The 14,341-nt window shown below is 35.9% G+C and overlaps 2 protein-coding genes across 2 annotated transcripts; one reads left to right on the top strand and one right to left on the bottom strand.

The window, feature by feature from the left end:
- Window positions 1–1,096: 1,096 nt before the first annotated feature.
- Window positions 1,097–7,705, top strand: LOC142630611 (LRR receptor-like serine/threonine-protein kinase FEI 2). The gene is made up of 13 exons (XM_075804634.1): window positions 1,097–1,524; window positions 1,782–1,917; window positions 2,017–2,088; window positions 2,225–2,296; window positions 2,442–2,513; window positions 2,698–2,769; window positions 2,887–2,958; window positions 4,017–4,123; window positions 4,266–4,439; window positions 4,543–4,875; window positions 5,546–5,800; window positions 7,083–7,216; window positions 7,311–7,705. Exons 1-13 carry the CDS (start codon window positions 1,437–1,439, stop codon window positions 7,533–7,535), a joined length of 1,812 nt encoding a protein of 603 aa, XP_075660749.1. The 5' UTR covers window positions 1,097–1,436; the 3' UTR covers window positions 7,536–7,705.
- Window positions 7,706–9,418: 1,713 nt separating this feature from the next.
- On the bottom strand, window positions 9,419–10,198 carry LOC142632874 ((+)-cis,trans-nepetalactol synthase NEPS1-like). Its single transcript, XM_075807195.1, has one exon. The coding sequence runs from the start codon at window positions 10,196–10,198 to the stop codon at window positions 9,419–9,421; it is 780 nt and encodes a 259-aa protein (XP_075663310.1).
- Between the last annotated feature and the right edge of the window lie 4,143 nt (window positions 10,199–14,341).

Here is a 14,341-nt window from a genome sequence, read left to right as displayed (position 1 = left end):
CTGGGTTTGTGTTTGTGTTCTTGCTGGAAATCAGTTTGTGTTTGTGTTTTTATGTTTGGTTGACAAGAAAGGGCAAGAAAATGCTAAAAAATCTGGGCACATTTTCTTAAGTTTAAATCTGGATTTGTGTTCTTTAGAGTTCTTCTTGAAGAAGAACTCAGATCTAAATTCATGTATTTTTTGAATTTTAACTTTGTTTTTTCTTTTTTATTTGTAGAAATTGATAAATTAATTATCTTTTTTTAAAATGGGAGGTTGATGTAGCATTTTTATTATTATTTTATTAATCACGTCAGTATTTATTGTATAAATTGTACATTCTGTTTGCTATATAAGATATTTTTATTAAGTGAGTAATGATAGGAACCAAAATGAAATTTTTTTTTATTTAAGAAATAAAAGCAGTAAAAAAAATAGACTAAAATCAAAATGAAATAAAAATGTAAAAACAAAAATAATATTTTCATCTTAATTAATTTTAAATAATATTTCGGACCTTGCTGTTAACTCAAAAGTCAAGATACGTTAATAAAATTTACCCAAAAAATCAATTATGTCACAAATAATAATTGTGGAAAAAAGTACAGTAAATAGTGTAATAAGTACTAACAACTCGAAATTTTATACATACATGATAACTCCCCATGATGCCTTTACTCGTCCAGCGTTCTGACACTCAGATGACACGTAGTACATTCTTTGTCTGGACTTTTTTCAAGTGGGGGGTTGAAGAACACTTGTTATTTTATTAAGTTATACTCATGAGTCTTCGAAAGGAGACTTGACTCTTGTTTCAAGGATTCCTTTATGTACTTTGTTTTTTTCATTGGTCCAGAATATTAACATGGACACGCGTTCTTCAAACTCAGCGAGTTTAACACTCTGTCTAGACGAGAGAATAGAGTTTTAGATGTAAATGTACAATTTTTTTTGAATTTCCCATTGGAAACGGCTACTACTTTCTTTCTGCACAACTTTCTATGCCAAACTTTGAAAAGTCTGTCTTTCACTCTGCTCAAAATATTGTAAAAAAGGGATTAGGATCCGGTGTAAAAAAGATATTGCACCGGCGGAATTCACCATTTACCCTCACAAATTTTTTTTTTCTTTTCACTTTTTACATTTTTAATCAACGGTTAAGATTGAATGTTACTTTTTGTAACCATCAATCCCAACCATTTAAAAAAATTGCACCAATACCCTAGGTACTACAATCTGTCTGTCTCTCTCTCTTCATGCTTCAAATATTAATTATTAGTTTTAACTAATTTATCAAATTTTCAAATGGGAAATCCTTAACCATCATCACGGCTCGAACTTCCTTTCTACTCTACCCAACACTGTTATCATTACGGTGTAGACTGTCTTTCTCATGCTCTGGCTTTCATAGAGTGCAGCAAGTGAACTTCACTCAGAAAACACATTTGGAAGGAGGAATGGAGATGGGTGTGTTGGTTTGTGTCTTTTCTCTGGTTTATGCAGCTAGCCTTTTGAGCCCTTGTTCTCTGGCTCTCACCCAAGATGGTAAGCCCCATTAAGTTTCATCATCCATTTTTCTTTATTTTTGGAGCTAACTGTTTGGTTAACGAGAATATAGTGGTGAAGAACTATTTACAAAGAATACTTTGTTTTTTAAAGTTCTATGAATCTTTGGTTTCCTAAGTACTCCACTCAACTAAGTGAAAGCAGTAAAGTTTTTGTTTTTATGTTTTTGTGAGCTTCTATTAGCAACAAAATGAAGCTTAAAGTAACAATCTTTCTGCTTAATCTTTATGTTCCAGGGCTAACATTATTGGAAATGAAAAGCACTTTGAATGACAGTAGAAACCTCCTCAGTAATTGGCAACCTTCTGATGAGAGTCCCTGCCAATGGACTGGTATCACTTGTCATCCCCAAGACCAACAAGTCAGCTCTATGTATGTCAGACCCTTTTCTTCAATCTTTCACTTCTGCTTCTATGCTGTTTACTTTGAAGTTTAAATCTTTTTCTTACGTTTTGTTTCTGGGTTTTTCAGAAATCTACCTTATATGCAGCTAGGAGGGATTATATCTCCCAGCATTGGTAAACTGAGTAGATTGGAGAGACTGTAAGTTCAATACCCAGCAACTTTTCCTTTAACTGAGTTCTTCCATCAATTTTTTCACATTAAAATATCAAAGAAATGTGCTCCTTCATTTAATTTGCTTTTTTTAATTTTTGATATTTTTTTGGTGGTGAACCAGGGCACTTCATCAGAATAGCTTACATGGAATTATTCCTAATGAAATCACCAATTGTACCGAGCTCAGAGCCGTGTAAGTAGACCTGGTTTCCTAATTTCCATTTTATTTTAATATGTTATTTATATATTTTTGAATAATTTTATGCCCCCGCTCACTTCACTTTTGCATTTTGTATTATTGATACACCTTGATATAAATGAAATTACTGCAACAATAGGTACTTGAGGGCGAATTATCTCCAAGGAGGCATACCATCGGATATTGGAAACCTTTCTTATCTCACCATATTGTAAGATCTTAGACACTAAAAATTGTACTTGATGTTGTTCAAGTTCCACTTACTAGAGTGCTTAAACATGAATGTACTGTTGTTAGTCTCACTCAGTTATCTATATGTCACTAGATGTATTTATCATTGAGGTATGCAATTTTAAATTCTGGATTGGTTTATAACTCCACAAAATTAAATATAGGGATTTATCAAGCAATTCGTTAAAGGGTGCTATACCTTCGACTATTGGCCGTCTAACACGTTTGCGCTTCCTGTAAGTTAAATCAGTTATGGCTATGCTGCCTAGTCTTTTTATTTTTATTTTATGTTGTAAGAAAAATAAAAAATTGGATATTTTCATGATAGTTTGTAACATTGTAATTTGTCTCAGGAACCTGTCCACCAACTTTTTCTCGGGAGAGATCCCAGATTTTGGAGCTCTAAGCACATTTGGGAACAAGTCGTGAGTTACTCTTTACATCACCAAGTTCTTAGGTCTATGCTCATTTAAAAATAATGCATACCAATACCAATGCTTGAAAGTGTAAACCTCTGTTTGAAACTTTGGCAAGGAAATTTGCAACATAGTGGATTATCATTTGGTCATTGGGTTTCGGTCAGATAAGGAGGGAAGTGTCAAGTTACATTAGTTAGAGTAGGGCTTTGGCATAGTTAGAGGTATATTACTTTATTATGTAAACTAATTTAGTGTAAAGCTTACTTAGGGTCATTGTAAACATCAACATATACTTGTGGATATAGGCTGTTAGGCAAAATTGTGTAATTCTCCCCACTTTCTCTCTCTCTTGCGTCTACATTTACAATATTTTCCTATTTGTTGAGTGTACACATGTGAGTGAAGTCCCACATTAATTAATAATAAGAGAAATGAATGGTTAATATAATGTAGTTGGATCAATGAACAAGTCCTACTAGCTCCCTCTTGCCTGAGGGCTTTTCCTTCGCTAGCACATCATCTATGGGCTTCTCGTATGTCATCCATCTGAATCACGTGTCAACTCTGCACGCTCATCTATGAGAACCTGACTCCTACTTCCATGTCCATGGGAACCTCTTCACTGTGATCTAGCACCATTGGCAATACTCCTTGTGCATTTTTTCAGGATAGTTTGTGTGGGCCTTTTAGGCTTGCCCTGTCCCTGTTCCAATTGTGAAAGGGACCATGAACACCTTGCCACCTTGCTGCACACCACTATGAACTCTAATACCACTTGTTGGGGAGTGAATACCTTGGAAAGCCTCCAATTGAGTTGTTAGTATTATATATAGAGACACCACTTAATCCAAAAGCCTACCAAGCGATTAGCTTACTAAAGTAATCACTGGCCTTGCACTAATTGTCAGCATCTTACCCCCGATCCCCCTACACCACCCATATACTTCTATTCAGTAATGACGTAATTGTGAGCACCCTCTATACTATAGCTTTCCTTTCTGATGTATTTGTTTTATGTTCCATACCATGCATTTTTTTAAAAGTTGCGCCCTGTTTATGCATAGGTTTATTGGCAATCTTGACCTCTGTGGCCGGCAAGTGCACAGGCCATGTCGAACATCAATGGGATTCCCTGTTGTGCTACCACATGCTGAAAGTGAAGAAGCTGCAGGCAAGTTTTGATCATGATTTCTTGGATTAGTCAGTGGATGAGTTGTCCATGTAGATCTGGTCTATAGCTCTGTAAATCACTTTGATTATATTGCAACTAGATATCTACATAAGGTCATTCTGGTTTATTTATTGTGGAGCAGTCCCTAGTAAGCGATCCTCTCATTACATCAAAGGAGTGTTGATTGGTGCAATGTCTACAATGGGTCTTGCACTTGTTGTTGTCCTTGCCTTGCTCTGGGTTTGGTTACAATCAAAGAAGGAAAGAGCTGCTAGGAAATACACAGAAGTCAAAAAGCAAGTTGACAAAGACGCAAGTGAGCTGAATGTTTCCTCAAATCTAAGCATATATTTATTTATTTATTTTTGTGATTTGGGATCATTTTATCATTTTTCAATAAACCAATGAATAATGAACAGGCACAAAGCTTATTACTTTCCATGGTGACCTGCCATACCCGTCATGTGAGATCATAGAAAAGCTGGAATGTCTTAATGAAGAGGATGTTGTGGGGTCGGGTGGATTTGGTACTGTATACAGGATGGTTATGAATGATTGTGGAACATTTGCTGTTAAAAGGATTGATCGGAGTCGTGAAGGATCAGATCAAGTATTTGAGAGGGAGTTAGAGATCTTGGGTAGCATCAAGCACATAAATCTAGTAAACCTGCGAGGTTACTGCAGACTCCCAGCTTCAAAGCTTCTTATCTATGATTATTTGGCTATGGGCAGCTTAGATGCTTTCTTGCATGGTATGCTTCACAGTTTTCACTTTTCAATTTTGTGGTTCATATTTACATGCTGAAACATGGATTGTGTAGCCATGAAAAAAGATCAATGTGTGAATAGAATGATAGAAATAAACTCTCATGTTGGTGGTATATATATGTGTGTGTGTGTGTGTGTGTGTGTGTGTGTGTCTGTTTTAATTTCATACTCTTGGAACAATTATTTTTAATCTCTATTAATATTTCCAAATAAAGATACAAGAAAGCTATTTAAAAAACTAACTAGCAGGTAAGGAAATTTTGCTAACCAAAATCCCTGTCAAAGGTTCTTAAGCGTGAGAAGGTATATCCTGTACCTGCTGCAGCAGGTCTCTCACATGTGGGCCCCACCAGTGAGTGGGGCCCACTTGTTGTGAGAGAACTTGCTGTATACTTTCACCTAAAGTGCAGGCTCGCTGTACAAGATACTTTCATCTAAAGTGCAGTCCCTTTATTGTTACATTTAATTATTCTTTGGTGTCTGAACTTTGCATTTTTGTTTCATTTTCTTTTTCTATTTGGTGTATTCAGTCAATTATAATATTTTGCAAGTTATGAATCCAAGTTAATATTTCTATCTAAAATTTAGCAATTGTTAAAATTTGAAGTGTAATGCAAATTTTAATTCTATCCTTTTTTTTTTGTTCTTCCTTAGAACATGGGCCTGAAGATCAATTATTGAATTGGAGTGCTCGTTTGAGAATAGCTCTTGGTTCAGCCAGGGGTCTGGCATACTTGCATCATGACTGCTCTCCAAAGATTGTGCATCGTGACATAAAGTCCAGCAACATTCTCCTTGATGAAAACTTGGAGCCTCGTGTCTCAGACTTTGGTCTTGCCAAACTTTTGGTTGATGAGGATGCCCATGTCACAACCGTGGTTGCTGGCACTTTTGGCTATTTAGCACCAGGTGCGTATTTTGAATCTTCCCATTTATTTTGCTTATCTTTAATTGTGGAATATTGGAATATAGATTGAATATATCATGAGAGGTTGGGAGTAAGAGTGTACTTTTGGGGTGGCTTGGGGTTTCACTTATAAGGCCTTCATCTACTCTCATTCGCCTTAATTACTTGGCAAAAAAATGAAAAAAACCCTTTAATGATCTACTTGTGGGTTGTGTCCCACATTGTTAAAGGAGCGAACGTTGGCTTTATAAGTGCCTAAACTACCTTGGTTGTTATTTGGGGAGGGCTTGGGTTTTACACTTAAAAGTTATAACCTATGATGCACGGATGCGGTGCCGAAGGTGCCACACCCGCGTCCGACGTGGCGATGCGCGAGGGACGCCGCTGCTTGCGTGTCAGTGCTGCGTCGGGCCGCGTCTGCCACGTGTTTTTTTTTTTTTTTTTTTTCAGCCAACTCGTGCCAACGCGGCTTGAATCGCGCTGACTCGGCGCCGATTTGGCCAGAATCGGGCCGTATCGGCCGGCGACCGAAACGGTTGAAACAGGCCCGAAATGGCCGAAATTGGCTCTAAATGAGACCCAAAAACCCTAAATCTGTCATTCCTCAATTTTATTTTGAATCTTTGTTGCTTCTTTTGTGTTTTCTTTTTGGTTTTGTGTTTTGTTTTGTGTTTCTTGCTTTCTTCTTTCTTTGTTTTGTGAATCAAGGCATAGTAATATGTTTTTTAAGAATATTTTAATAGTAAAAATATATAGAAAATATAAATAAAAATATTTTTAATAATTTTTTAATTGCCGAGTTCCGCCGCACCCGCACCTGCACCCACACCCACCTTTTGAAAAATTGCCGAGTCTTGCTACCGCTCCCGCACCCGCACCCGCACCCGCACCCGTGCTTCATAGGTTATAACCCATTCAAGGATCTGAACAGTCCCAAGGTACTTAATTGTATAATTGTATCCCAGACCAATCTGGCAATTCAAAACTGTTGTAATATTTTGGGAAGCTTAGGTTGGTTATATGAGGGACAATGGGTACTTGCTGGTGTATTGGGCAATGGGGAGGAAATCTATTGTTCATGTGACTGCCTAAAAAAATAAGTGGTCCGAACCAACAGAAAATATAACAAAATGATGCTATGTTAGTTTTCCTCACACATTGCAGTTTACTATGGGCAAAAGACAATATAGCTTCCATAATAAAAAATTGATATTTTTTACTCTTTATTTGATCCCAATGGGTATTTTTGACTAACTGATTCATTGCTAATATTTACTATCATAGAGTATTTGCAAAGTGGGAGAGCCACAGAGAAGTCAGATGTATATAGCTTCGGAGTCCTCTTGCTAGAGCTTGTAACTGGGAAGAGACCTACTGATCCGTCTTTTGTGAAAAGAGGCTTAAATGTTGTTGGTTGGGTATGCTCTTCAAAAATTTTGTTCCTTTATTCTCCCCTTTCTTGTCTTCAGATTTTGCAATGATTGTTAGGTTCTTATGATTTATCACTTGCAGATGAATACACTGTTGAGAGAAAACCGACTGGAAGATGTAGTGGATAAAAGGTGCAAAGATGTAGATATTGAAACTGTAGAAGCAGTTCTAGAAATAGCTGCCAGATGCACAGATGCGATCCCAGATGATCGACCATCAATGAACCAGGTAGTGCAGTTGCTAGAGCAAGAGGTCATGTCACCATGCCCAAGTGATTTTTACGAGTCCCATTCAGATTATTGTTAATGACGATGCATGTGTAGCAGTCAGCATGTGTGAGTGCTAAATCTAAAGCCTTCAATTTGGCAAGAATGTAATGTTATTAAGCATGTTTTGTGAGTGATTTGCCCCTATCTGTGGGGCCTGTATATTGTTTTCTCACCAGTTAATGGATTTCATTGTTTGATTTTGTATGATATTATTTCTATTCCTTCACCCCCCCCCCCCCTCCCCAAAAAAAGAAAAAAAATTGACTTGACACGTAACAACTTGTCAAGAGCCTTGTCACATTTTGAAATTGTCTATCCTCTGTTACAAGGAGAATTGCCGTTCAAATTTCCAATCATCCATTGTTGTAGTTGAGTTATAATCGAAACTGTTGACCGGTTCCATTAAATACTGTGAGAAATCTAAAAGGTAATACATACACAAAAAGTTATGTTTTTATTTTTATTTTTATAGTCGAGAATGGGAGGAATGTCTATACAGATAATTTTAGTTTATAGGGTTCGTTTCTGGGGATTATATTTTATCATAAACCAACACCATTTAGTTTATACTGCAATTAGTTTTTGGTATAAACGGGGATTAAGACTCAAACGGAGATAATGAAAGAGCGATTGTAACTATCATTTTGGTTTGGTTTGGTTTAAATTTGTTGAGTTTTTGTACACATTTTATAAATTGGTCACTGTTCATTATTCATTGAAACATCTAATATAACTCCAACAACAGGCTTAAGAAAACAAAATCTCACACCATATAAACTGTTTTTCTGTTTCGCTTGTGCCCCTTAATTTTTTATACTAAAAAAGTTATGCTAATAAACACTCAAATTTGCTTTTTTGTCATCGGACTCTTATGGTTTGTCAAAAAATGGATTGACTGGTTGATAGAACCTATCTAAACTTTTGATTAGAAATTGCTAAAACTATAATTTTTGTCACAAATTTTACTATAATTTGCTCATATGACAAGTTGGGAGTGGTGGAATAAAAGTGGTGTTAAGTCTATCATTTACAACTCGTCATGTAGATAAGTTGCGACAAAAATTGTAGCCCTAACATTACTCATTGTGATTATTTCCTCCTCCCCTACCACCCACAAAGAAAATCATAAAAAAGACTTGTAGTCATATTTGTCTGTGGATCCCACCAAAGTTTTTATAAAATTTTTTTTTGAGGGAGTTCAATTTATGACATCCACGTCTGATGATAGCTCTTTACTATTAAAAAAAAAAAAAAAAAGTTTTTAGTGTAAATAATAATTAAATCTTATATATCTTATTTAATCGTTAAAGACCTGAGGGTCTGTTTGGATAGAACTTATTTTGCTGAAACTGAAAACTGAAAACTGAAAACACTGTAGCAAAATAATTTTTAAATGTGTGAATAGTATTGTGGGACCCATTTTTAATGAAAAAGTTGATGAAAAGTGAAATTTGTGGGACCCATGAACAGTAATTTTGTGTACTGTTCATAACTAAAAGTCAATATGTGCGGCTGCTTTAAAAAAAAAAAAAAAAAAAAAAGTCTCCAAAACGTGGACGTGGGCTGGACGTGAATCCAAACGCCCTCTCAATGTCATTATTGTTTCAAAAGGCCAAGGATAATGATTCACATAATACACGTACTAAAAAGTTGATATGGTGCGAAAGAATGTAAACACAAACACCATTTGTGAAACAAACACCAGTCTGAAGTGAATATTGTATTTTATTTCATTTCAACCAGTGCTTCATAGATCATGCCTCTTTTCAAAGCGGTTTTACGCATGATCCCATGGAGAGAACACTTAATTATTATTAGAGACTTAAAACATAGTACCCCAAGTTATTATTCCATAATTGCATCTTCAACTCCGGTTTATTCTGCATGAATAATTGGGCCATGATTCTAATGGATTATTAGCTAAACACTGGGCTTATACCCACCATCCACCGCCAAACTATGGCCAGTGATGAACTCGGAATCCTCAGAAGCAAGAAACACCACAGCATCAGCCACATGTTTGGGCCTGAGAGCCCCACATTTCAAGTACTGATTTGACTCTACCACCTTATCCTCTTCCTCATTTTCATACCTGAACAACCCCTTCAACAATGGCGTTCCAACTGGCCCTGGTGAAACACAATTCACGCGTATCCTATATGCCCCCAGCTTCAAGCTCGCGCACCTCACCAACCCCAGCACCGCGTGCTTTGACATCACGTAGTCCGCAAAATTCTCAGAACCAACACTCGCCGCTATGCTCGCCGTGCAAACTATGCTCCCCCTCACGTGCCCTTCCACCATGGCCTTCGCCGCGTGCTTCACACACGCCGCCATTCCACGAGCGTTCACTGCCATAACCTTGTCGTAAGCCGACAGGTCCATGTCCAGCGCGGTCTGATCGCACGTTACGGTCGCTCTCCCTATGCCCGCGTTGCTGAACATGATGTCGAGGCTTCCGTGCGCTTTCACCGTGGAGTCTACTAAGTTCTTGACCTGTTCCTCGTCGCAGACATCGCAGTGTATGTAGGTGCAGATTTTGGAGCCGATTGATGCAGCCACTTTTTGGCCCATCTCGTCTTGGACGTCGGCAATTACAATGGCTCGTGCACCATGAGCAGCAAATTGGCGCGCTGTGGCCTCACCCATGCCGCTTGCTCCTCCGGTGATTATGGCCACCTTGCCTTGGAGCTTATTCATTTTGTTTTGTTTCAGTCAAGAGAGTGAAGAAAATAACTAGTTAATTTTGGCAAATGAATGAGTATAAGAAAGGCCAAAAATTATGAATTTTAAAAAACGCAGGTGTCTACAATTTTAGAAAGAGCAAGACACTAATCTAGTATTCTTCATACACACATCATCTACTCAATTACATATCCACGTATTGAACATGTGTCAAAAAATGTACTAGATGAATCATTGATAACAACAAAGATTCAATATATCAAAATATCAATATATGAACGTGTCAAATAGATGAATCAATTATAACAAAAGAGATTGAAGACCACAGCTGTCACCCAACGTTTCTAGCTCCGTGCAAATATCTAGTGAGTTCACCTGTTGTAATAATCAGGACCAATGTAGCTACACAGGGAGTTCAGCAGAGCAAAACATCATTTTGCCTTCTTCTAGTAGCAAAATGTCTGTTTGGGTCAAGGAACATGTCCACAGTATTGAATTGAAGCCAAAAATTCTATAAAGCATTTGAGACATCAGTGACCATGCTTTTTCTTTTTCTGGCCCTTGCCAACGGAGACAGAACCAACTGCATACCGTGAATTAACAAAATGAAAGAACTTGTAGAATAGTTTAGAAACCAATACACCAAAACCTGCTAAAGTATATCTGGACAAAATATAACATTCATAATCCTAATGAATCCAAAATATAACATTATTCCATAATAACTCCAAAACATGTCAATCGTTGTTTCATAACCATCCATAAGCACAGTTACAATAACAAAACCATTATGATAATAACAATATAAAACATTATTACAAAAATAAAACTTGAAACTATGGAACAAAAAATTCGTCATCCAAAAACAATGCAAAGCCATGTTGACTTGAACTTGAGGAACCAAATAACAAAATAGAAGAAGCCAACCACACAACCAAAAAGCAGAGGCAGTAACCAAATACCATATGAAATCAAATATGTACATGTTGTTAAAAGCATCATTCAAAACACCCACTCGCACCATTGCTGCAGCTACATATTTTAATAACCATATCAAGGGCTTGGCACACAAAGCAAATATGCAAAAAGAAGTAGACACACACACACACACAAATAAAAAATATATCAGACTCAAGTATGAAACATTCCATAAATATATGCAACCTGGTTTGTTCTTAAACATATAATCCATATAAACCACCCTGTCAGCTACCATGTTTGTTTGGAAGCAGATAAGACTTAGTGTTGACTATATTGAGACCCAATGTTCTCCTTTTGAAGCTCCCATGTCCTATAAAGTGGAGAGTGGTTTTTCCCAAGACACCATTTCTCCCTTTTCAAAGCTGGGGTAAATCAATTCAAGTAGGTTAATTGCCATAATTTCTCTGCCAATGGCTGTTAACAGTAGTCAACAAAATTTAAATTAATATACAGCTTTGTACATTTCCCTAATAAACAAAATTTCTCTATCAGTAAACTCCGATCCATGATATTTAGGTCCTTCCCTTGTCACACTGTTATGTTGAACAATAGTTAATAGAAATTCACTCAAAATGCAGCTTTGTACATATCCCTAATACATAAAATTTATCTATCAGCAAACTACTATCCATGTTATTTAAGTCATTCCCTTGTCACATCAGATAGCTACTAATGCAGATAGACGGTGGCCCTCCAATCATACTTTTCTGTGATTCATGCTAATAATTACAAAAGAAAAACCACTTTTCTATAAATCACATTCTTAGCATTCCAATAAATGAAACACACGAAGAACAAATGTTCCTTCACTTCCCCTTATTCCCCTGGCTATGCTATGATTAAGGTTTTTAAGGAACCCAAAAACTTATGTGATTTTAACGTTGTTGATCCTGGTAAGACCTTTTCTTTTTCTTTTCCGATTCACTTTCAGAAAAATGTACAAAATCAAAGAATTAATGGAAGCAAATGTTTCTATTATAGATGCTTCAAAAAAAAAAGAAAAAAAAACCCCCCCATTTGTCTAAATCAGTTGTACTCTAACCCCACTAATCACCAATCCATTTTTAGATTGAAAATTTCAAATAGGCACGCACATCGTATTAACTAAAAATCAAAAACCAAAAACCCAGTAACATGAAGTGAACACAAAAGCCAAAAACCGTACGACACACACAGATATATAATAATAAAACAACAAATCGAACCTAAGAAAAACCAAAGAAGGGTTAGAGATGATGAAAAACGAAAAGAAAAGGAGAAATCTAAACTAAAAAGGCAGAAAAGTACTTGGTTTTGCTGGCGATGGGCGGCGCCGGCGGAAGCTAGAGTTGGCCGGTGGTGCGTTGGATCTTGGAGCTAGAGATTGGCGGGAGAGGGGACTGAAGATGGCTGGGTTTTTTGGAGAGAAATTTGAGAGGGGCTGGATTTTTTTGGAGAGATATACGAGAGAGAGAGAGTTTTAGTGCGAAAGTGCGGGAGTGATAAGTATCGGGGTGTGAAGGACTGAGCAAATGTAAAATGTTTTCCCAAAATTTTAAGCGTAAAATATTTTACATAAATTTGCCTAGATTGATTGAGTTGACTGAAAATATTTTACTTTTGACTAAATATTTTACTGCAAAACAAACACTGTAAAATTGGAAAATATTTTTCTGAAAACATTTTATATCGAAACAAATAGAGCGGAAAATATGTTTAATTAACTAAATTACTGACCTAGTCTATTTTGTAATAACCCATGTGAAAAATTTATCAAAGAGTTTGAAATTAAATCCAAATCCTATGTCATACCGGTACCCTACTTGTAAATGGCCGAGATGATAAGTACAGACTCTCAACCGAAAGATCAGTTAATAAGAGTAGATTTTTAATATTAAAATTTTTTTTATCTTCTTATAATGGACAGCTCAAATGGAGAATGAAATTTCTAACTTTTTATCTCAACTGTCCAGATGGTATCGATCTGGATTCTTTGAAATCAAATTTGAATTTGCTAGATTTCTAGGTAGGAACAAGGGCGGTTGACTATACAAGTCAGCGTATTCCTGTAGCAAAATAAATTATACTTGAAAAAAAAAAAATAACACAATTATATTTAAATTAGCATATTTTTTCTATCTTAAAAAAATATTGACCACTTTGAGTTGGTAATCTCAAGAATTCAGATTCAATAAAATAAGAATAATGCTATGAACACAATAAAATGTTACAGCAATTTCACAACATATCGAAATTAAAATGCCAACTCACAAATGAGCCTTTTTTAATCTCTAATTTGGCTTTAATTTTTATGCTAATGTAAGAATTGTTGCAAAATTTTGATGTGTCTCTAGCATTACTCACAAAATAATCTTAACCCTCCAACCATAATCCTTAAGCCTTAAACAAAAACATAAATAAAAGTTCAAATAACAATAAAAATTGAGAATTGCTATGTTCACAACATTTTCAGAATACTTTCACAAAAAATTATAGGTGGTAAGTTGTTCCTAGTACTAATTGAATAAACTACTTAAATTACATTTTTACCCAGTTGTAACAACTAGTAATAACTTGCAACTTAAGATCTGTTGTGAAAGTGTTATGAAAATATTGTGGACAAAATACTTCTCATAAAATTGAGCCCAAATAACACAAAAAGTTAGCCCAAAAAAACAACCAGATTAGACCAAAATTTTTTATTTATTTATAAAAGCTCATTCAAAAACAAAAAATAAAAACCCCTAATCATTCAAATTGATAACTCGTTTAACTCATTTCATAAAAATAATTAAATAATCCCTAATTTCAATTTTCTAAAAAATAGTACCAAGAGAGAGATTGTGGCTATGTGTTCTCATTTGTGATGCTGGAAGCTTTACTCCTTAGTGGCTTGGCTCGCAGTCGCAACATGTATCATTTGTTGCTCCCTCTCAATTTTTCCATTTTTATTTTTTCTACCATTATGTTCAGGGCTCTTTCTCACTTTATTACTATTGATGCTCATTTTTGCAAATCCGTACCCAAAAGTCCATGAGAAAGAAAGCCTAATAAAAAAAGCAAGGCCCAAAGGCCCGCCAAAGAGACCGAAGAGCAAGAAAGGCCCAAAGAAAACATAAAAGAAATAAAAGCTTAGATTTATGCTTGGGCTAAGAAAGAAATGCAAGGGAAAGTGATTTGCAGCTAAATACAAATCTG

This window comes from Castanea sativa, chromosome 4 (genome assembly GCF_040712315.1).
Source record: "Castanea sativa cultivar Marrone di Chiusa Pesio chromosome 4, ASM4071231v1".
NCBI lineage: Eukaryota > Viridiplantae > Streptophyta > Magnoliopsida > Fagales > Fagaceae > Castanea > Castanea sativa.
Note: the sequence above shows the minus strand (reverse complement) of the source record. Positions and strands in the feature narration are given on the sequence as shown.